This window comes from Sminthopsis crassicaudata, chromosome 5 (assembly GCF_048593235.1).
Source record: "Sminthopsis crassicaudata isolate SCR6 chromosome 5, ASM4859323v1, whole genome shotgun sequence".
Taxonomy (NCBI): domain Eukaryota; kingdom Metazoa; phylum Chordata; class Mammalia; order Dasyuromorphia; family Dasyuridae; genus Sminthopsis; species Sminthopsis crassicaudata.
Window position 1 is genome coordinate 89,701,037 of NC_133621.1, and position 25,133 is coordinate 89,726,169.

The 25,133-nt window shown below is 37.3% G+C and overlaps 1 protein-coding gene across 2 annotated transcripts in view; it reads left to right on the top strand.

Moving 5' to 3' along the window:
- PRKAG2 (protein kinase AMP-activated non-catalytic subunit gamma 2) overlaps positions 1-25,133 on the top strand; it is a 409,151-nt gene that overhangs the window by 84,204 nt on the left and 299,814 nt on the right. Inside the window, exon 1 of one of the 2 annotated variants that reach the window (XM_074267441.1) lies at positions 20,206-20,259. The exons of the other annotated variant lie outside the window; for it this stretch is intronic. Coding sequence (XP_074123542.1) covers positions 20,221-20,259 — 39 coding nt within the window. The 5' untranslated portion in view covers positions 20,206-20,220. Of the gene's footprint in view, positions 1-20,205; positions 20,260-25,133 lie in introns of those variants that run through there. 2 annotated transcript variants of the gene reach the window in all.

Sequence of the window (25,133 nt, forward strand, 5' to 3'; positions counted from 1 at the left end):
CATGGATGAACAGTGTTTTGAGTTTTTGATTGGAGAGTCAGTGGCTACATATTCTTAGCCTTTCTATGCTAACCTCTTAATTCTTTGCTAAAACAACCAATGCCATGACTACTTTGGTATATGTAGGATCCTTCTTTCTGCCTTTGATTTCCTTATTATATATTCCCAGCAATGGGATTTCTAGTTCAAAAGATCTGAAAAGTTTCACTTCCATTGCTTATATAATTTCAAATGGCCTTCTAAACTCTTTGGGACAGGCCATAGCTCCACCAGCTATGCATTAGTGTTGAGCTTTGTACTTTTCAAAATACTCTTCTCCCATAGTCTTATTGAATTTTGGATTCTTATGGAATTTTAAGGCAGATATTTTACATTTTTCCTACTTTTACAGATGAGGGAACTAAGGCACCAAGAGATCAAATTACTTGTCCAAGTCTACAAATCAATTAGTGGTTGAGTTATGGTGTGAATGCAGTAATTTCTTAATCTTAGTCCAATGCTTTTCCCTAAAAAACACAACTGGATATAGGAGGGGTGGTAGGATGGGAGACTGTATTCCCTATTCTCCTTTCATGATGAGAGGCATAGTGTTTTAGGATAGCACTGAGTATTCACTGAGAGCATCTGGACATTTCAACTCCTATAATTCATTAGGGACAAGAGAGACTTTTAATTTTCTTTTGTGTTTGGCAATCTATACTTAAGATAGCCTCCAGGTTCTTAATGACATCTAGAAGGCATCTTGAGAAGTCTTCTACTACAGTGGTTTCAAAACTCATATTGGATATATACTTCAGATTTATAACATTAATTTCTTTATATCATTCTCTAAATTTTACTTCCTTCTCAATACCAGCAAAACTAAATGCCACTCATAAAAATGATGAGCCTGAAATCACAAGGTCCTGAGTTCAAATCCCTCCCCAAACATTTAATTTAACTGGGTGATCTTGAACAAGTAACTTAATCTCAACTATAAAATGGGATAATAACAACATTTACTTCTGGGATTGCCAGGAGGGTCAGTGAGATAATATTCTTAAAGTATAGCCACAATACTTGGAACATAGGTGCTATCTATATAAAATATTATTATTTATTATATTGGGTGGATCACTAAGCTGGAGGGAGCTGGCCGTAGTTTAAATAACTGATTCTGGTCTACCTCTCTGACTGTGTAAGATAAAATCCAAACCATCCCAAATTTAGTCAGAATTTATCATTCTTTTAAAAACTTTGCCCCTTTCTCCTTCCCTACCTTCACTTAATCACTCCATGCTATTGTCTCATGACCTTCACTTACAGGAAATTATTTCTTATCAAAGCCCACATGGAGTAATTGAAGCCCATTTCAGTGAATAAACATATATTGAACACTTGCTTTGTATACAGCATAGAATTAACTACTATAAGAACAGAAGAACCAAACCCACTCAGTGAGCTTATAATCAATTGGGAAGATTGAACAAACACATTAAAATATAAACAACAATTTGATTCAGCATGATATAAATGGTCCAAGTAAGAGTTTGCTCTTGGAATCCAGAAGAAAGAGAGATTGACTTATGGGAAAGTGAACTTTAGTCGGATCATGGAAAATGGTAATAATTTACAGCAAGAAGGCAGTAGGAGAAGCAATGCTGAAGCAAAAATGAGAAAAAAACTTTTTTGGTACATAGTGGCATCCTTTTTGCTTGATTTTTCCTCATTTGAGAATAATTATCCCATTATGATCAATAAATGTTTAAGTTTTGGGAAATTCTTATTATATTTTATTTTCCCTTTCTTCCTTTCTTCTCCCTATCTTCTCTTTCCTTTTGCTCCATCTTTATTTCCTTACTTTTGTCATACCTTTGGATTTCATGGCTGTTTCCTTGATTATAACAATGCAGGCTGAGAGATAATGATATATTTGTTTGGTACTTTTTCCAGACTTACTGGTATTCTGTGAGCTTTTGAATGAAGGCCATTATCTAAAATGCTCAAAGGATTTTGGGTAAAGTCATTCTTGTGTAGGTATGGCCCTTTTATGTGTAGGCCAAAGGAATTATGGTCTGATGTTTAGTGCAATGGAGAGGTGAGTTGGACCTTAGTCCAAAAAAAGCATGTACTCTTAATTCTCAGAATGATTTTTGCATTCTTTCATCTTCAGTTTTTCTGCACACTGGAAATTCCTACCATTATTTCTAGTAGATTAGATGTCAAAAATAATTAAAATGTTAAAGATTACACCATTAGAGGACAGTTTTTCTCAAACTTTTTGGTCTCTAGACCCCTTTGATTTCCTTAAAGATTATTGAGGATCCAAGGAGCTTTTGTTATGTTCTATAAATATCGATATTTACTATATAAGAAATTAAAACATAATGTTTAAAACATTCATTAATCCATTAAAATAACTATGTTAACATATTTTAATGAAAAATAACTTTTCTAAAGACCAATTGAGTGAGAAATTGCCTTTGTTTCATATATTTTTGTAAATCTCTTTAATATGTAGTTTAATAAAATACAACCAGATTCTTATATCTGAGTCTGTGCATTCAGTCTGTTGTGATATGTTGTTTTGGGCTAAAGCATATGTAAAAACTCTGGCCTCACGTAGATATGTTGTTGGAAAAGAGAGGAGTATTTTAATAGGCAAATAACTTCTAAATATCATTATGAAAATAGTTCAGGCCTTCCAACTTCCTGAAAGTGTCTCACCCACTCCCAAGAGTCCATGGCCATACTTTTAAGAGCCATTGATATAGAACTTCAGAGTGTCAGGAAATTTCACATAACTGGATAGGAGGGTTTTAGGTTTTTATGTTTCTGATGGTCAAATATGCACTATAACCTCTCAGTGCTAGTATTTTCTATAGAGTAGAATAGAGGGGCTTCAGTGGTTTAGTTAATCAGCTACTCGAATTCATATTGAAAAGTCTCATTGGTCAGATAGAATAGTAGACTAGAATATAGACTACTAAGATGACCATAAGACTTGAATCATTTACATATAACTCTAGCCATTTCTATAATTCTATTTCTAAGCAAAAGTTTGTGGTGAAAGTAAACAGCTTCTTCTTTCATGTTCTCTTTTTGTACCTTTTTAATTTAAGGTGCTACTATGTTTTCTTTCTTAGACCCCATTTCTCTCACTCCAACAATGTACTATTTTTTTCTCTTATCATTACTCTTAGGCAAAAAAATTGATAAAGTCCTATAAACAAAGGTATGCATGACATAATGCATAATTAATTTTTCTCTTAGAGATATTTATGTTTTATCTGGAATTTCAAAAATGAGGAACAGGTAGATACTTATTTTGAGAGGAGAAGGAGATAACAGTAGCCTTTTCTATGACTTTTTTTGGAAATTGTTTTATATCTGCAAACCTACTTAGTGAGGGACCAGAAGGGCTGAGTCAAAGTGTAATGGTACAGGAAATGCAGTACCTCATAGAGTTTTTTGAGGAAAGTGCCTTGTAAATTCCTTAGGGACTCCATAAATATGGCCTATTATTAGTTACTTCTTTGTATCATCATCTAGCATTTTTCTCTATATACACCTTGGTTTTCCCTGATGGATTATAATCTTCAGAAGGGCAGGGACTGTGCCTTCTTTCTAGAGCACAGTGCTGGGCAAATTGTTGCTTCAAAGAGAAGTATGACATCAGGAAGATGATGCCGTGACTTTCAGGTGAATTGGATTTCAATGAAGGAGGGCTGTACAAAATCATCAGCCTTACTCTCTCTTCAGAACCATGTAGGTCCAGTGGCCAGACAAAGATCAGGACTACTGGAGATGGCCCTGGATGCAGTGGAAAACTTTGCCTTTTTATGCTAAGGTCTTGAATAGTTCTTTGATTGAGGCAACTCCCAATAATCTATTAAGGTTAGGTAAGAAATGAAGCAAAGAATGACCTCTTTTACCTAGTCCCCCCCCAAAAAAATCAATCTGGCTAAAACAGAAACATTTGCTCTTTATACTCACTTTGAACCATCAGGGCTTACATAATGACCGAGTGAGACTTGGGCTTGTATGTAGTGCTGGCCAATCAACGAGAACCAGAGTGATTTGGATTTAAGGTATGGTCTTTAAGAGAAATCTAGCCCATATCTTGGGCAAGATGTATCCAAGATATCTTGGGCAGATTGTAGGTGTGGTATAAAAGACACTGACTTTAAAAAAAAACCAACAAACGACTTTCAAAGCCAGGAAATACTGGTACAGGCAGGGTATAATGGGGTGGGGATGAGACAAGGTTCAAGAAAGAAGGTAGGAGGAGTAAAGTACTTAGTGGGTTCTTTTCGAATGGTTGGGGGGCCCTGAAGCCGATCATCTTTGGGGTAGAATTCTATGACAGCTTGGGTGGATGCCATCCAGTGAGTCACCCAGTCAACTAAGCAAGTAATTTGTTGGCACATATTATGTTTTCAACATTATGGCAATTTCTATAAGGCATCTAGAAAAAGCTGGAGATTTAGTTTCTAAACTAAGGGAACTAGAAAATTCATTTGAATCTTTTTTTCCTGAGGCAATTGGGATTAAATGACTTGCCCAAGGTCACTTCTAAGAAGTATTAAGTGTCTAAGGCTAGATTTGATCCCAGGTCCTCCTGACTTCAGGGCTAGTGCTTTATCCATTGCACTACCTAACTATCCCCATTCATTTGAAAAATTTTACAAAGAAACATAGACTGTTATATAATGAAAATCTAAACTTTGGGGGAATCTCACTGCTTATAATCCTTTTAATTCTTGCCTAATTGACTATGATATGATCAGGTAAGTGGGTAGTGTGCAGAGCCTGGAGTCCATAAGACTCATTTTCCTGAGTTTAAATCTATCCTCAGATACTTACTAACTGTGTGATCCTGGGCAAGTCACTTAATACTCTCTCAGTTTCCTCATCTGTAAAAATGATCTGAAGAAGGAAATGGCAAACCATTCCAGTATCTCTGCTAAGAAAACCCAAAAGGAGGTAATAAAGAATCAGATTGAAAATGACTGAACAATAAGAAATTGGTTTTTATAGTGTTCATTATCCCCAAATCTATTACAAATGTTAATCTCTTTCCTTAAGTCTCCCTCCCCACTCCCTCTTGGTAGAAGACTGCCTCTTGTTTTTCTAAAAAATAAGGGGCTGTTTCTCTTTTCCCCTATTGCACATCAGTGGGAACACATTATACTTTCATTCAAAGACACCCCTCCTCTAAACTTCCCTGTTCTGTTGAGAGTACAACTTTGACTCTGCCCTATCCTTCACTTGCTCTTATGTTAGTTGATTCTATTCTTAAAGCATCTATTGCAGCTCTCCTATTCCTTTTGTTCATATTGCCTCCAATATAATTCAGGAATCTTTGGACTATGGTAATCTTTCTATTTTCATTCACTTCCCCTTCCCAAATGCCAAATTACATGTTGACCATGTAATTCCCCCATTCAAAAAATTTCAGTGGCTTCCTTTTGACATGGAGGCTATTTGTACGGAATGGTCAGGACTATGGCTGAGCCACCTAGAGAACCATCTGATAGGGGGATACCACCAGAAGGAATGCATGAAGCAAGAATGGTAATATGGTCTTTCTCATGGGTAATGGCTAAGATTTGCATACCTAGAGGTCTGTGATCTTCAGGGAGTTCTTACATAGAGGGTACCCCTGGCTAAATCTTCTAGACTTCTGTCAGTCATGGAATCTAGACTGCTAATGGTGTAGAAGAAATAACATGGTGCTTTAGCCATAGATTGGAGAGAGTTTTCTATTTTATTATTGGAGAAAGGATGTTATCTCCTTAAGTGATGTCCCTTGAAAGTCGAGGATGAGGAGGGGCCTCAAAGCTACACTCATGGAAAGGATCTCACCAGCTTCTCCAGAGTCAGTTTTTGTTAATAGTTCTTCTTTCCTAGCAGACTCATCACTCCAGGCCAGTTTCCTTATTATTTCCCACTTATAAGTCAATAGATCCTTTTACTCAGTAGTCTTGGCTTTTTGGAAAACACAAGGACCAAATCCATCTCCTTTGTGCTTATCCTTAATATACTGATTTAGAGGGAGCTGCACAAAGTCATAGAACAGGCCACTTGAGGGGTAGATCCCAGATCTTGTAGAAAGGGAATTCCCACATTGTATTTTATGAATACACCATGATAGTGCACAGTGTTCCTATTCCTATATCAGAACCATAGCTTTTTCACCTGCAGAATGAGAGAGCAAGATGAGAAAAAATGATCTTGGGGGTTCTGTCTAACTGATATTTTAGGCTTATGGATTATGGCTGGTTCCCCATGTCATTTGAGGCTCCTGAGCCATGTATGAAGTTCCCAGGAGGCTTTAAACAAAGGGCATATAGCTTTGGTGCTTGAACCCTTTATAAAATTGGTTCTAGCATGTTGAGTTTCCCACACTTTGAATTCTGCCCAACTAAATGACTCATGTTCCTTCAGTGCTTCTGTTGGCTCCCAGTGAAATACCATAGCTTGGGACTGATAAATCTTACTTCCTTCTATTTCAGACAGACCTTCACTCAGATTTTCCATGCTCCTCTTCCCACCCCCAGGCAGCAATAACAGTTTCATCAGGGTAGTACCTTGACCCAAAGATTCAGCCAGTTAGATCACAGGAACCTTTATAGGTCTGCTTCCAAAGAGAATAGCAGCTGGAGAACCTGCTCCAGCAATGCTGTCCTCTTGTGTTTGCATAGATTTTTCAGAGTGAGGGTTTGTTTGCTTCCTGTTAAATGTCCATGTTTGGAGGCACTGGGGAAATTCCCTTGACAAATTCATGTCTCTCGTTGCCAGCTCAAACTGATTTGAATTTAGCTTGCTGAAATTTCAATCACCAATGCTCAAACTTCCCCTTTGCCAAACCTAAAGGACGAGGTAAACTTCCTCTTTTTGAAATTTAAAGATTTGTAAAGCAGCCAGCTCAACAGAGAACTCTACAGTTAACTCTGAGTCAAAATATTAAGATATTATAGAATCTCAAATTTGGATAGGACTTGGGATACTTTTTGTTCAACCCATAGCTAAAGGGGAATCCCTTTTATAACGGTTGAAGGCATGCATTGAAGGATCATATATTAATTCCACAGGCTGTCCATTTTGCTTTGAACTCTTTAAATCGTTAAAAATTGTTTTCCTTAATTGTAGAAGCAATGTGGGGCTCTTGATAGGAAGGGTTGATCTTAGTCAAGATCTTACTTCTGACTCATAATAATGGACCTTTCAACTTACTTATGGCCTGCAGATTTTACACATAACCTATGATAAAGTATTTATTACAAATTCTTATTAATATTAATTCCTCCATGGATTGAAGGTACAATTCCCATTAAGCTTCCTAAAACCATAAGCTTCAAACAAATTTTCTACTATGAGATCACAGTTCCACTCATGAAAAAGGGAATTCAAATCTGCTTCTTTTCCAAGTATAGCCTATGATCAGCAAGCAGAGGGAGTGTTGGTCTAGATTGTGGATGGATACTGAAATTACCCATTTTCTTTTGCCTAATTAATTAAACCAACATCGACAATAAAGCTTGCATATGATGCCTACATATGAGTAGTGTACACAGAAAAGTGGAGTATGGTTCATTAGAATTCAGAATTATATATCCTAAAATATTTTTGTACTAACAATTTATTATTTTAACAAACCTGCATATTCTCAACAGCCTGAGTGTTTATTTCAACCTCCTATTTTTGAATTCTCTTGGGTTGCTTATTGTCGTTTGCCAAAAATTAGGTTCAGTGATCATTATAGGCAATTTGGGATTCTGGATAGACTTACAACTCTTTTAAGGGTATTTTGGCTTATTTGTGACAATAAATCTGTGTTTTAGATTGGGAGAATAGATGTGAAGCATTGATGTATAAGACTGATATAAAATTGACAGTAGTTTTCCTTATCTGTAAAATGAGCCTTGCACTTCCCAATAAAAGGAGAACATTTGCTTCTCTTTCAGGTGCCAGAAAAATGAAAGATTCTGTCATGTTAGGCAAATGACAGAGCCTTAAGAGCTAGCTTATTCAACCCTCTCATTATGCAGATGAAACTGAAATGTTAGGTTGCACACAGCTAGAATTCATATCTCCTACTCCACCTTCTTCCCCAAACATTCTCTGCTTTTAGCTATGTGGTTTGGTTGGATAGAATGCTAGACTTGGGGTCAGGAAGACCCGAATTCAAAGTCTGTCTCAGATGCTGACCAGCCATTGTTATTGCTGTTTGTCTTTCATTTTCAAAGATGATACAGTTATAGATCAGAATGACCAAAAATGGCCCCAGATGCAGTAGGAGACCGGTGGGCTTTTTAAGCTAAGGTCTATAACAGATCTCACTTTGACTGAAAAAATAGCCCATTCATTGTTTAAGGTTAGGTAAGAAATATGGCAAAGAATATCCTTTTTTTTTTTTTTTTTTTACCTAGTTCCCCCCCCCCAAAAAAAAAAAAAAAGAATCAATCTGAGAAGGGAAGATTCTCAAGGTTTCTGGCTCAAACAGCAATAATTGCCATTTACATTCACTCTGAGGTGATCAGGATTAAAAATAAAAAATGAACTTTGTTGCTTGAACCCTTCTGTTGGCTTAGAGAGAATCAGAGTGATTTGTATTTAAGGCATGGTCCCTAAGAAAGAAATCTAGCCCATGAACCCCAAAATATGGAGAAAAGAAACAAGGAAACTAGCTAGCCGTGTTGCTTGGTCTTCACTGGAGTATATCCTAATTGGAACTCACAGAGGTAGTTGTTTTTCTGTTGTTCTTGAAAATGACCATGACATCAAGGAGGTGATAGGATGACATGTAAGTGAATTGGATCGGAGGAAGTGAGGGAAGGCTATGGAAAGCCAGTGACTTCACTTTCCCCTCCAGAACCTTCTGGTTCCAGTGGCTAGACAATTATTATAACTAATTATTATAATTTATAATAATAACAATCATTTATAATAATAATAATTGTTATTATTATCATCATCGTTGTTGTTGTTAGGAATGTCTCCAGTGGCTTTTGTCTTAATCCTTAAGTATCAGTAAAATTGCAAGATATATTACATTTCCTGATAACTTTCCTTGGTCATATATTCTATACTTCTTAAGTGGATTACAGCAGAATTATGTGACTTCCCTCTTGTGTATCACTTTGAAAAGCCTGATAGATAAAAATACAAACATTGAAAATTGAAAAGGTTGAAAGTAATTTGTCTTATTACTGAAGAACTTTTGTTTTACATATACTGCAGGATTTCTTTGAATTGTGAATTCCTTTAAAGACATTTAAGATATAGTTCATTTTTTTACAAAAAAAAAAAATTGATTGACATACAGCTTTTCATAACATAGGAGATAATAGCCATCTTCAGTTAGCTTTGTAGCAACTTTGATTATTCCAAAGAAAACCTTTAACCCAGAAGTAAGCAGAAATGGCTTCTCTGTCCTTCAGACTCACACCAAGATTTTAAATGTTTAAGTTAGGCCTTAGCAAGTTTTGTTTTGCAAACTCAGTTCACAAATTAGAAGGAGTGAAGATGGGATGTGTTTGCGGTTTGGAGAGAAGACAGCTAATAGTAGATATACTAGAAAGTAACAGTTGCTATGAAGGAAAAGATAGAGAAATAAAAAGAAATTTTAATGAAGTATCTACTTTGTTGTAGGATATTGTAATGAGAGCTATAAATTATAATTACCAACATCTAAAAAGCTGTGCTAAACTCTAGGTACCTTGATAGACAGAGAGCTCTAGATACACTATGTTATGTTAATTCCAAGGTGAAGAAAAGAAGAAAGGGGATTTATTTTAAACCTCATGGTGAGTTGAAAAGTAAAAATGGACTCTTTAAGTTGGGAATCCTGAAAGGGAGTCCAGGAAGCCAGTGATAGGGTTTCCTTGTTTCTTCAACAGTGGCTTGCAACTGGAATGTCCCAGTTCTTGAACGATTAAAAAAAAAATAGCATAATTATGATCTCCAAAGACCAAGAATCCTTCAGTCAATAAATAAATATTTATTAAGAACGTGCTATGTGCTTAACACTGTGTTAAGCACTGGGAATATATAATATAATATAAATAGTCCTCTCCCTTAAGGAGCTTATAATTTAAGGGTGGAGACAACATACAAAAAATACATATAAAGCAAGCTATATCCAAGATAAATAAGAAATGATTAACAGAAGGCACTATAATTAAGAAGAATTGGGGAAGACTTTTAAGAAATGATGGGATTTTAGGAGAGTTCAAAAGAAGCTAGTGAGGTCAGTAGATAGAACAGAGGAGGAAGGGTGTCAAGAGAAATGAATGAGTGGCAATCATCAAAACTATTTAATCCTATCTAAGAAATAGAGTGGAATTGGGTAGGTCCATAAGACACAATAGTAAATGATTATAGTAATCTACTGTTTGGCAAACTCAAAGACTCCTACTTCTGGCATAAGAATTCACTATTTGACAAAAACTGCTAGAAAAACTGGAAAATAGTATGTCAGGAACTAGGCATTGACCAGCATCTCACATTGTATACCACTATAAGGTCAAAATGGGTATGTGATTTAGACATAAAGGATGACACCACAAATAAATTAAGAGAGCAATAAATAATTTATTGCCAGATCTAAGGAGAAGGAAAGAATTTATTATTAAACAAGAAATAAAGAACATTATAAAACATAAGGTAGATCATTTTGATTGCACTAAATTAAAAAGATTTTACACAAAGCCAGTGTAACCAATGAGTCAAATTTATTAGAATGTAAGTCATTAACCAATTGATTAATGGTCAAAAATGAACAGACACTTTTCAAATGTAGAAATTAAAGTTATCTATAGTCATATGAAAAAAATGCTCTAAATTATGATTGATTAGAGAAATGCAAATTTAAAAAACTGAGTTATCACCTCATACCTCTCAGATTGGCTAATATGATAGAAAAAGAAAATGATAAATTTTGGAGATAATGAGGGAAAATTGGAATACTAATTTGCTGTTGCTGTGCTTGTGAATGGAGCCAACCATTCTGGAGAGCAATTTGGAACTATGTGCAAGGATTATAAAATTGTGCATACCCTTTGATCCAATAAGATCACAGTTAATTAGGTCTATGTCTCAGAGATCATAAAAAAGGGGAAAGGTCTAATGTACAAAAATTGTTATAGCAGCTCTTTTTGTGATGACCAACAATTGGAAATGGAGGGATGCTCATCAATTTGGAAATGGCTGAACAAATTGTGGCATATGAATATAGCAGAATACTATTATTCTATAAGAAATGGTAAGCAGCCTGATTTTAGAAAAACCTAGAAAGACTTATATAAACTGATGCTAAGTCAAATGAGCAGAACCAGAAGAACATTGGTCACAGTAATAGCAACATTGTATGAGGTCAACTTTGATATACTTAGTTCTTCTCAGCAATACAATGATCTAGGACAATTCCAAAATGTTTTCCACATCCAGAGAAAGAACTATAGAACCTGAATGCAGATTGAAGCAAATAATTTTCACTTTTTTGATTTTTCTTTCTCGTGTTTTTTTTCTTTTGTCCTGATTCTTCTTTTACAACATGACTAGTGTGGAAATACGTTTAATATGATTGTACATGTATAACTTATATCAGAATTTTTGCCATCTTAATTAGGGAGGGAGGGAAAGAAAAAGATTGAAAATCAAAATACTCGTATTTAATTTATACTTTAACATATTTAACATGTATTGGTCAACCTGCCATCTAGGGGAAGGGGTGGGAGGAAAGAGGGGAAAAGTTGGAACAAAAGGTTTTGCAACTGTCAATGCTGAAAAATTACCCATGCATATGTCTTGTAAATAAAAAGCTATAATAATAAAAAAATTATACTCAATTTAAAAAAAATTTAAAAAAGAAAATCAAAATCTTATAAAAATAAAGGTTAAATTTATCTTTACTTATAATTGTAAAAAATAAAATAACAGTAAATAGGAGAAAACTAAAAGGAATGTTTTTAACTTTAAAAAAGAACGAGAGAGAGAGAGAGAGAGAGAGAGAGAGAGAGAGAGAGAGAGAGAGAGAGAGAGAGAGAGAGAGAGAGAGAGAGGAGAAATAGGTGATCTGTCTTGACCCCTCTCCATTCTCCTGGCTATGGGAGTAGTGGAGTGGGAGGGTGGAGTCAGAGCATAAAAGCAAGTTGCTGTGGATATTTCTAAGGCAACTTCAGATGCTAACAGTGATACTGCCAAGCTTGGCAACAGGTCAGCTTCCCCATGCTGATGAATTGCTGGAGGCTCTTCTCTCTTTTCTTTCTTCCTCTTTTTTTTTTTTTTTTTTTTTTTTTTTAATTGAGGCTGAGAATTTTCCATTGTGAATTAATTAATTGTTGAACCCACCCCTTCTGGACTGGGTTTGTGAAAATAAAGGGAAGCTGAATGTGAATCTGGTCAAAATAATACCACAGAGAATCTAAGGGATCTATTCATCTTTTACAATGATTCTTTAAGTTGTCCTTTGAAGACCACCATCTCTCCTTCCTTCAAACCCACTGAAAGACATCTTAGGCAGGCTTTCTGCTTCCAGTCTCTGGTCTGACCTCTCTATTTCTGTCCGTTCTGCACATTGTAGCCAGATATTCTTAAAGTATGGAACCAATTTCATTACTTACCTTGCCCAAAATCCTGTTTTAATTGCTTATTGTTTACAAATAAAAGTCAAACAATTTAGCTTGGAATTCAGAGCCCTCCACAATCTTGCCCTAACCTATTATCCAGTTTTATCTTCTACTACTTTCCTTTGTGAACCATCCCCCAGTAGCCCAGCCAAAGTGATCTATTTAGCTTCCCTAGGATTCAAATATTTGCTATGTGTAAGGCACTGTGTTAGATGCTGGGCATAAAAAGATATAAAGTAAAACTCCCAAACCTTTCACTATGCTTTTTTTTTTCATGCTTGGACACTCTATCCCTTTCTTACTACCTCTCAGAATCCTACTCATCCTCCAAGACTTTGCTTATATAATATAGGATAGGGAGTCAAGGACATCAAAGGAGAGATTCAGAAAAAAATTGTCTAAAATGATTAAGGAATCAATCTCTGCTTGTCACTTTCCTTCTTCCACAATCTAGTTTTCTCCATGTCCAGTGTCCCCTAGTTGCCATCTTCCACTACCTCCAACTGCAAATATCCAATCATCCTGATTTAGGCATACCTGAAAAAGTGAAGAGCTGAGAACATATTCATAAGGCTACATTGGTAGGGTGGGAAGTGCTGAAAGATATGGATAATGGTGGGCCTGCATATCAAGGAAGAATATGAACTTCTGAGCTTTGTGAGATTTAAAGACTGTTTTCACTCCTCTGTAGCCCTACAAGGTTTAGCAACTATTCAAGATTCAACTTGTCTATTTCATCTACTATCTCTATGTCTTTGCATTTTTTCTTTTTGCTCTTCTTGGGGTGTTCTACCCATCACCCTCTCTTCTTAGTTTCTCTCTGACTGTCTCTCTCTGTGTCTCTGTGTCCTTGTCTCTGTATCTGTCTCACTCTCCCTCCTTCCCTCCTCCTCTATCTCTGTCTCTCTGTCTCTGTTTCTGTCTCTGTCTGTTTCTGTCTCTCTATGTCTTTCTTTCTTTCTTTCTTTCTTTCTTTCTTTCTTTCTTTCTTTCTTTCTTTCTTTCTTTCTTTCTTTCTTTCTTTCTTTCTTTCTTTCTTTCTTTCTTTCTTTCTTTCTTTCTTTCTTTCTTTCTTTCTTTCTTTCTTTCTTTCTTTCTTTCTTTCTTTCTTTCTTTCTTTCTTTCTTTCTTTCTTTCTTTCTTTCTTTCTTTCTTTCTTTCTTTCTTTCTTCTTTTTTTTTTTGATTAGGTAAAAGAGGCTATTCTCTGCCTCATTTCTGTCTTACCCAGCCTTAATCACTTAGGTGTTGCCTCAGTCAGACTGACACCTGGGACAGACCTTAGCTTAAAAAGACCAAGGTTTCCCACTGCATTCAGGGTCATATTTATCCTGATCCATGTTTTGCCACTGGCCCCAGATGGCTGGGGGTGGAGGGGAATGAGGCAGGTGACCTTGCACTTCCTCACTTAAATCCAATTCACTTGCATGGCATCACCTTCCTGATGTCATGGTCCTCTTGGAAAAGGAAGACTTACTATATCTGGCACATAGTAAGTAAATGCTTAATATATGCTTGTTGACTGATTAACTCCTCTGTGCAGTATTCCTTGATGGTTGTGGCCAATAGTGATCTCACCTTTCCTTAATTCCTACATTATTGATCCTGAATAGCACATAGTTATTACTTATGGCATTTCCTGAGTATAATTAACTGCAAGGATCTACTTTGAGATTTGGGAGCCCAATTGGAAGATTACTATGAATATCTGAGACTTTACAAGGTCCAAAATTAATGTTCTCATGAAATATCAACAGACTAGCTTCTGAGTCAGAGTGAATATTTACTTCTCTTGTTTTCTTAAGTAGTTCTTCCTAAACCAACACATATTAATCGAATGCCTATATTAATTTCAACCTTGCCAACATATCAAGCATTATTACATGCCAGGGACTGATATATAAAAATAAATGTGATTGTTTCTGCTCCCAAGGTGCTCATATTTTGTTGAAGATATATGATATTTTGAACCCCCAGCACCTAGTACAGTGCCTAACATCTCATAAGTGCTTAATCAATACTTGTTGACTGATTGGATCCTTATATAATTTAGGATAGGGAGTCAAGGAGATCAAAGAAGAGATTCAGAAAAAAATTTCTAAAGTGATTAAGGAAGGAAAGAATGCCATTATTTTATGAGAAATATCTTCCCAGAGGAGCCAAGTGCTGAAGAAAGAAAAGTTCTGATAGATTAGGGATAAGGAGGGCAATGAATTCATGCAGGCTGAACACGAAGAGAGGCAGAGGCAGAGGCAGAGAGCATATTAAATCCAGCTAACAGTCAGCTTCATGGCTTGTAGATTGTTAAAGGGATGATGTGATGTGAAATAAAGCTGTAAGACACTATACTTGGCAATATGAGGAAAACAGAGACATGATCTCTGCCCTCAAGAAGCCTATATGACCTTTAAGATTTGTAAAGTGCCTTATAGATAGCATATCATTTTATCTTCACAACAACCCTTGGAAATGAGGCACAATTATTATCCCAATTTTACAGATGAGGAAACTGTGGCAGACAGACATTAAATGGGTTGGCCAGGGTCACATAACTAGCAAGTTCCTGTGGTTGAATTTGAACTCAAGACTTTCTGACTTTGGGACCAGTATCAGCTAGCTGCCCCAAAAACTTATTAAAGCTTTTTATTTTCAAAACAGATGCATGGATAATTTTTCAACATTGACCCCTGTAAAACCTTGTGTTCCAAATTTTCCCCTCCTTCCCCCCACCCCCTGCTCTAGATAACAAGTAATCCAATATATGTTAAATGTGTTAAAATATATGTTAAATCCAATATATATACACACATATTTATATAATGATCTTGCTATACCGGAAAAAATCATGCCAGAAAGGATAAAAAATGAGAAAGAAAATAAAATGCAACCAAACAACAACAAAAAGAGTGAAAATGCTATGTTGTGATTCCCACTTAATTCCCACAGTCCTCTCTCTGGATGTAGATGACTCTCTTCATCACAAGATCATTAGAACTGGCCTCAATCAATTCATTGTTGGAAAGAGTCACATGCATCAGACTTGATTATCATATAATCTTCTTGTTGCCATATATAAAGATCTCCTGGTTCTATTCATTTCACTTAGCATCAGTTCATTTAAGTCTCTCCAGGACTCTCTGAGATCATCCTGCTGGTGGTTTCTTATAGAACAATAATGTTCCATAACATTCATATACCTTAACTTATTCAACCATTCTCCAACTGATGGACACCCATTCACTTTCCAGTTTCTAGCAGTTAGTTTTCAAGTGAAGTTAATAACCATATGAGAAAATGTTCTAAATCACTAATAATTAGAGAAATATGAATTAAAGCAATTCACTAGTCATATTGACAAAGTTGACAAAGAAAACAACAGCTATTGGAGAGGCTTTTGGAAAACATGCATGTTGATGTATTGATTGAGTAGTGAATTGGCCCCATTGCACTGACAAGCATGGTAAAACAAAAGTTCCAAAAGCTACTACACTCTATATATCCTTTGAGATGAAATATTACTGTTAGAACCATATCCCAAACAAGTCAAAGAAAGAAAAAGGAATAGAGACCAAAATATTTATAGTATTTTTTATATTGACAAAGCATTAGAAACTAAGGAGGTGCCCTTCAGTTGGTAAATAGCTAAACAAATGACTACATTTGAATGTAATGGAATACTTTTGTGCTGTTACAAATTATTAAAGGAATGGCTTCAGCTAAACTTGGAAAGACTTGCTTGAATTGATTTGGAGAGAAGTAAAAAACATGAGAGAACAATATATATATGGAGCCAATGAGCAATTCATAGCTAAAGAGTGAGAGATAAAGCAGCAAAAGTAGATAGTATAGGACCTTGAATGCCAGATTGAGGGATTTCCCTGCTGAAGGTCTAAGGAGGTTTTGAAGGTTTTAGAGTGGAGTGTGATAGTTGCATTTGGAAGATTAACTGCTATGTATGATCAGTTGTATAATAAGTAGGTAAGGAAGGACCATCAATCCCTTCTGCTTCCAAGGATGCTTTTTCTTTTTCGTTTAATAGTATTTTATTTTTCCAAATACTTGCAAAAATGGTTTTTGACATTTACCTTTACAAAACTTTGTGTTCTCTCCTCCCTACCCAAGACAACAACTAATCTAATATAAACATGTGCACTTCTTCAAAACATATTTCCTATTCATCATACTGCCTACAAAAAATGATAAAAGAAAAAAGCAAGCAAACAAACAACAGCAACAATAACAAGGGGAAAACACTATGCTTTGATCAACATTTAGTTTCCATAGTTCTCTCTCAGGATGCAGATGGCAGTTTCCATCACAAATCTTTTGGAATTGCCTTGAATCATCTCACTGTTGAAAAGAGCCAAGTCCAACATAATTGATAATCACATAATCTTGTTATTGTGTACAATGATCTCCTGGTTCTGCTCACTGAACTTAACATCAGTTCATTTAAGTCTTTCCAGGCTTTTCTGAAGTCATCCTGCTGATCATTTCTTATAGAACAATAATATTCTATCACATTCATATACCATAATTTATTCAGTCATTCCAACTGATAGGCATCCACTCACTTTCCAGTTCTTTGCCACCATGAAAAGGGCTGCTACAAACAGTTTTGTGGATCCTTTTCCCTCTTTTATTATCTTTTTGGTATACAGACCCAGTAGAGACACTGCTGGATCAAACAGTATGCAGTTTTGATAGCCAAGGACACTTTTTTTCTAAAAGGAAGTACTAGACCAGAGATTATGTCAAATCTCACAAATGTCCATGACTCACAGCAAGTATGATTTTGACTTTGTCCTTTAAAATAACTAGTACACATTATTTTCTAACTGAGAAGGCAAGAAATGCGTCCTGGTCCAGTAGAGATGATGAGAATCTAGGTCCTAGTGACAGAAGGGTAGAGAACTGAGAGAAAGGGACATAGAAGAGAATGTTTGCTGCATTAGAACACAGTTGTTTATGCTTTTGGTTCTTAGATGAGTAATACTGGGTACCTTAGACATGAGATGCTGGCAGCCCAGTAAGTAATTAACACCCCATATGTCATCCCCTAGACTTGCTTTGGATGGTAGAAAACCACCGTGTACTTTTGGATAACAGAGTTCATTTCCCTGGTATTTTTCAGTCATTCCAAGCAAAGCCAATTAGGGTTTGTTTTGTTTATAGCTTATTTGTTTGCCTTGGAGCCAAGCATGCAGCCAGTAACCAATCCTGCAAAAACCCAGATACAAATTCCACAGCCAGAGGAAGAAAATATTATGATTGGCGGGAACTTTGGTGGTCTGGTTGTGTTGGGGTCTTTGCTCACAGTGGGATGTTGGAACTTTGCTGCAGAGTTATTCAATGGCACTGACTTTTTTGCTGAGTTTTGAATTTACTCTACTATCACCCTCTGCTCCCCTAAGAGCCTCTTAGATTTGTAAAAAGATTTTTTCTAAATGATTTTCTTTTCCATTATTTCATGTGATCCTCATAATACTCATGGATATGGGTGGAGTAAGTATTATATCCAATTTCAGGTGATGAGAACAAGGCCCCCAAATCCCTATTGCCTCTCTTCTCCAAGGGTCATAAGGTACCCATTTCTTTTGGCCTGATGCTTTTTATTCTGCACCATGTTTCTCAAACTGACTTTTAAGACCTCTGGCCATAACCTACCTCTCCAGCTTTATTTCATGTTACCCATTTTAATGAACTTTATCTGCCAGGACTGGATGCCATCTCCTACCTCTATTTGCATAAACTTCCTCCAAATCCCTACCCACTCTGCATTGGAATACCTCTCCTGGGTCTTCTCTGCCTCAGCTTATATAATAACAATAGCAAGAATGATGGTGATGAAATAGCTAGCATTTATATAATGCTTTATATGTGCCAGGCATAAGTGCTTTACAAATATCTTATTCTATCCTCACAAAAATTATTTTGCCCATTTTACAATTGAAGAAATTGAAGTAGACAGAGGTTAAAATGTCTTGCCTAAGGTCCCTCAGCTAGGAAGTATCTGAGGCCATATTTGAACTCAAATCCTTCAGATGTAAGACCCAGCATTCTATCCACTGCACCATTTAGCTGTTATCTCTTTCATGAAACTTTCATTGAACCACCTTCCCAACTCCCCTTCCTCAACTCATACCCAATGATTAGTGCTCTTTTCTTCCTGAAATTACCTTGAATTTACTTCTTAGAGTAAATATTCACCCCATTAGAATGCTATATATGTGAGGACAAAGACAATTTTGTTTTTGTGTCTTTGGTTCTTAATAATATGCTTTGTTCATAAAAGATATTTAGTCAATTTCTGTTGAATCGAACATAATTCTCTGAACTATTTTAGTATTTACTGTCCAAAGCACATAGCACTTGATAATATATTTAAAATCATAATGTAATTATCTAACTTATGAACTGGAAAGGACCTTAGAAGCCCTCTAATTCAACCTTCCATGCATTTTAAGCATCCTTCCCTAGCATCTCTGTAAGACACTATTTAAACTTACACTTGAATTCTTGTGGTGATGGGGAGCTCACTGTCTCATATTCCATGGCTGGCTAGCACTAGTGGTTTAAAAATGATTGATCTTTGCATTTGTCTTTGGCAGTTTCTTCTGCAGCAATCAGTCATGAGTCTTGCCTCTTCAGATAAATGATAAACTCTTCTGAGCAGTGGTTTTTGCTATCCACTGTTGCCAGGAATAGGGGGAAGGTTGAAGTTGCTGCTAAAGGGGACCTGGAAATTTGAATCTGCAATTATAACCCACCCAGGGTATCACCTCACCTTGGGCAAGCCCCTTCCCCTCCTGAGCTGCAAAATGAAACAGTTGGATGTTGTTCATTCTTTCAGCGGAGTCTGAATCTTTTTGATCCTATGCATCCTAGCAAAAGTTGGACGAGATTACCTCGAAGAGCCCTTTCAGGTCTAAAGCCTATGATCCCGTGGCTCTTTTCTAATTGCTTAATTGATTGGTGGTTAAGTGTCTGCCTAACCTTAAGATTGGGGGTGAAAAGGAGCTGCTATCACCTAATATTGCTCGAGAGAACACTGAGCATTCTAAATATTCCAGAGGATATTTGTATGGCTCCGGAGGGATTTCAGATTCTAGAATTCCAACTCTGACCCTAAGATTTAAGGTGAATGGGTTATGATAAATGGCCCCAGGCCTTCAGGTCCAGCTGCCGCATCCCCATTTGTGCTGTCTGGCCGCCTGGGCGCCTGTCTTTTTAAGAGATCCCAGCCCTCCCTCCTGCAGACATCCCCAGTACAGCTAGTAGTTGCTCCTCCACCAACCCCCGACACAGGTAGCAATGGCAGCTTGCTGCATTCCCCCCGTGCACAGCTTCTGCAGATGGCCCCGGGGCATCCCGAGCGGAGACGCTGCTGGCTAGAGCCTTCCAAACCATTGCCTGTGATGTATCCTGGGTCAGCCCATGCTGCTTGCCATCCGCTTGTTGCGCTGCATCAGGGACCAGGAACACACCCAGCTCTAGTCCCCATCTGTTGCAGTCGGGAGGCAGCGTTAGCATTGAATAGCAGCCGAACCTTAGAACCTGCTTGTACAAAGGAGTGGGGGGGGGCGGCTTGGAAAACCCCTTCTCTTATGGACCTTTCAAGAGAGGCAGAAGGATTTCTCCGAGCCGTGAGTTGTTTCCCATTTCTAGTGTTTTGTCTTTTGGCTATTTTTTTTTTTTTTTTTTAAATCTTAGATCATCACTTATTTTTGTTCGCTTTCAGGGAAAGGAAATGTGCTGTAGGGTTTGGGGCTGGGTAAACCAACATTCTAGGAGCTTAGATTTAAAATGCCTGGTGATTGCTTGCGCATTCTTATTCTTTTCCATCTTCCTCCCCCCTCACTCCTTCCCCCCCCCCCCCCCCCCCCGTGATGTTTTGTCTCTTCTGCATGCAAGGCTGACACGGAGTTGTTTTGTTATCGGGGAGCCTCTAACTAGGACAGATCTCCCAAGGTTAAACAAAATATCCCTTTTCTCTATTGAAGCTATATGATTTTTTTCTTACGTAACTTTTGCCTTGATGTAAATTTAGGACGAGATTAGCCAATAAGAGTTGGGGGCGCGGTGCAAAGTGCATTTGAAGAGTACGTGGGTGGGATTATTTAATTTCCACTCTATGGTCTCTCAGGTTTGTGGTTTTTTTTTTTTTTTTTTTTTTAACCTTTTCTTCTAGCAGTTTGTGTGGCCGTGACCCTAGCTATCACTCATACAAGTGCTCCCTGCTGCTCCCTCTCTCTCCCTTTCTTTCCATCTCACCTCGGTTTGATGGAAAGTTTCTTCCCAGTATATATTTAGCATCCCCTTCCCATCCTTTAAGCCTGCTCTTTCGGACTGAAATTCCCGCAGAATATGGACTAGGGAGCCCAAAGAGAGGAGGAGGAAGCTTCCCGCCAACCTGTCACCTATCTCGGTTCTCCTTTTGTGTTGCTTTGCCAAGCATCACTAGTAAATCGTCCCTTTTCTGAATTCTCTCAGATCTGGCTCCGCAACGCGGACCTGTTGCATATTTAACTTGTAGGGAGAATCTTAAGGGAGGGAGAGAACAAAAACGATTCCCACCTCCTCCCCCTCCAGTAAACAGACTTCAGATTATTCCATCCTGCCACACTTTTTATTTGATCTGTGGTAAGGGATGGACGGTAGCCCAGAAAAATGGTCAGAATCCCCAGGAGCTGAAATTAATTAGTCATTCAAACATTGAAGTGGCTTGTGGGATTGTAAGCACTGAGAGGCAGAAATTCTGTGTTTTAATTTTGGCTCTACTCTATAGGCTTAAGCAAGGTGCTTTTACCTATCGGGCACTCATTTTCCTTCTATGTATGTAACATGAGAAGGGGGACCTCTTTAAGGTCTCTTCTAGACTTCAGTTTCTGTGGTTCAAAATAGAATGATGATAGCTAGCATTTATATATAGTGTTTTTAAGGTTCACAAAGCACTTTACAAATATTATCTCATCTTATATTCAAAACAGTCTTGGCAGGTAGGCTCAATTATTGTTTTCATTTTACAGATGAGGAAACTGAGGCAGAAAGTGTTTGTTATTGTTGTTCAAAGGTCACATAGTGTTGGAGGCTGAATTTGAACTCAGGTGTTCCTCACTCCACATGCAGCTCTCTAGCCAGTACACTCAGCTGCCTTTAATATATTTAATTGATCAGTTATTTTGTTTTCCTCTGGCTGTGCTAGGATGTGATCCTGTGGTCAGACATTACTCTGGTGAATTCTTTTTTGAATTCTCTTAGAATATCCAGCTTCACATCATGCATTTGTTGCATGTTTAACTTATGGTGAGAATCTTGATCCTGTGATAGCATGCTGCCCTCAAGTTGTTTACAATGAATTTGGTAAGATAAGATTAACATTAAAAAATTTTAAGGGAAAAAACACAAAGCTATATAATATCAAGTACCAGTTTGTATGGTCTATGCTAGTATTTAGGACAAAGGTGTCGGGTATATGGAACACTTTTCAGATTCTCTGTATCCCCATTAAAATTGAGAAATATTTAACAAAATGAACATATAATGTAACATAGACAATGTTAATTTGTGATTTTTCTAGGTTAGTATGTGTCCTGTAGGGATTCTTATGCATCATTTCCCAGTCCCTTTTCCATTTGAGTTTGACACCACTGCTTTAGGAAATTGGACAAAAGGAAATCTAAAAAACACTGGAATATTTGAAGAAGGCTATGTAGAGGAGGTGGGATAGGCACTGTGATCATAGAATTTAGGAGGTTAGAATTAGAAAGGACCTTAGCAGACCTATCCATCCCAGATGATTAATTTTATAGATAAGGGAACTGAGGGTAGGGATTTACCATAGGTAGTATGAATATATAGCTAGGACTTGAACCTAGGCTGCCTGACCAGCCGGCTCATTCTAATGAGTTTAAGCTCTGTATGTTTTTTTTTTTTTTAACTGGTTCTAAATTCACTTGATTATACTCTGATCCCGCCCACATCCCACTATCTTGTCTCTAGGGTTAATATGAGAGAGGTCAAATGCTATGTTGAAATGCAAGCATATCACCTCCATAACATTCCCCTAATCTACTGGTCAAGTAACCCTGTCCCAAAAAAAGTGGTGAATTCTAAGCAGAGACATAATTAGAAAAAAGAAGATATGGATAAAGCAGAAAGTCTCCTGGGCCATACCCACACATGATTGGAGAAATGGGTGGCAGAGAAGGCAGTTTATCCTTATTGGTGAAGTTTCACTTGGCAACTCTTTGAAGGAACTGGGGCACTGTCAGGCAGAGAGTGTAGGAATAGAACAAAAAAGGGGGCAGGTGGACCCCTAAAGAGTGGTGGAATGCTTTTGGTAGAGTCACAACAAGGAATTCTGAAATACCCAATAGGAGAAGTATGGAAGTGTTTGTCTTTCTGGGTGCAGTTTTGCAAATAAATACTGAAAGGAGGCAAGGAAGAGTTGAGGGGGTTGTAGCAGAGCTTAAGTGGCAAAAGGAACAGGATAGTGGTGGGATCCTTGTGATTCACTCAACCCAAACATCTCTTCAGAAAGGGATGGGTCATAGCAATGGATTGGGATCTTAACACAATGGTGCATAGATGTACATCACCCAGAAGGCCACTAAGCATTCAGACAGGCAGGAGAAAGCAACCTCACATCATGTTGGTTCCAAGTTACAGTTGCTCTTCTCCCTCATTACTTCTGCCTTTCATTGTACAGATATCTGATAGCAGGCATTCGGATAAAATTCTTCTCTAAATTTATAATTTGATTAAGAGGAGAGAAACCTAGAAGAATGTCATTCATTTCATTCTTCCATTAAGTAAAATCTCTTTTTCTTGCATTGCCTGTCATATTTGAACCTAAGTTTGCTATTGCCTGGTTGACTGATCTCTTTATGTGGCTCTCCAGCATAGTTCTCCTGATAAAGGTCATAGTGCTGAGTGTTTGTTTAAACTGATAAGTATTCTTTTAATCTTCATAAATGCCTTTTTAGGTTTCTTTGGGGAAGCCTTTGGGCTTGGAAAGGAGGGGGCTGAAGGAAAAAAACAAAACCAAAAAAATAATAAAGTCAGTTTTGTTTTCTTTATGGTTTGATTTGCTTGCAGTTGAGGTAAGCTGGAATAAGATTTTATTGCTTAATGCATGTTTTTAAGAGAGTCCTCCATCTGCCTTGGTAATTAGAGCTGTAGCTCATTAGTCACGGTATGTGAGGACAAGACTTGTGTAGGTTCCACTAAACAACATAACACCCATATTAAAATAGCGTGAGGGGCTGTCAAAACAACCTTCAGCAATACCCAGTAGCTTCTCCAAATGGCTCCTTCCCTGATCCCTCTTACTGGTACTGACCTTATCCCAAGGACATTACATGGTACCTTATTTTGCACCTGTCTAAAACACTTAGCACTGGTTTTTGTATGTAATGGTTATCTATGTAGTAGTATGTAGTAGGCAAGGATCTGATGTAACTAAATATTTTTTTTTCCTGTCCTGAAGTTGGTGGTCCCTGCAACTAACGTTTGTTAAATTGAATCAAATCCTTTCACTGCAGTATTTGAGATTTGGTAGCAAGCTGTGTTTCCAGATAGCACAGTCCACATCCTCTGACCATAGTGAGAGTTGGAAGGGTTGCCTTGATTGTTAACTAGCTCCAGAGAGCCCCAGGTTAAGAAACAAGACTAGATTTGGAAACAGTTTGATTATAGGCAGATTTCCGTTTAATTGGGGGAGACACTATCATTGAATAGATACCCTAGAAGGATAAGGCTTTCTTGCTCTTGAGAAGTTCGGTACATATCCAATAAACATCATTTATCGAGAATGTGGGGACCTGCAGATGAGGGATGGACTTCTTTCTGTTTTCTCCTAATTCAATGGTTGGCATCTCCTCCTTTCCAGCTGGTGTTTATAAGACCTATCTGCTTCCTTAGTCATCTTTACCACTCCTTTTTACCTGGAGAGCAATTCTTTAGGGAATCCCTTTGGGTCCCAAAGCACTTACTGCCTTATTTTTTTCTCTTGAATAACAGGTGGCATTGCTATGCTTAACCAATAAGAGTCTCTGATATGTTGGGGCAATGAGGACTTAATAGTTAAGACCCAGGTACTCAGTATGGCTTTCTGTGCCTTCTGCAGTCTGTTCCTATACTGCCTATTAAAAGTGATCTCTCATTGCTCCCTGCTTCTGCCCTAGTAAAAAGCAGTCTTCTTTCTTTTTTCTGTGTATATAGTGTATATGTGACATAGTCACTATATATTTTGCATATATATTCTGTGTATATAGTGCTCTCGCTAATATGGGGAATTCTAGCCAAGGACTCTCCTCCACCCCAAACCATCCAGACCCTTGAAGCCCAACTTAAATCCTTCCTTGTGTCCCAGCCTTTCTGGACTTCTCCAGTCTCCCCTGATTTCTTCTTTCTCTGAATACCTTTTCTAATCTATGTAATCTAACTATGAATTATCTATTGTCATTCATGTTTTGGAACCATAGGCTCTAAAAGTTGGAAAGAATTGAAACCAAAC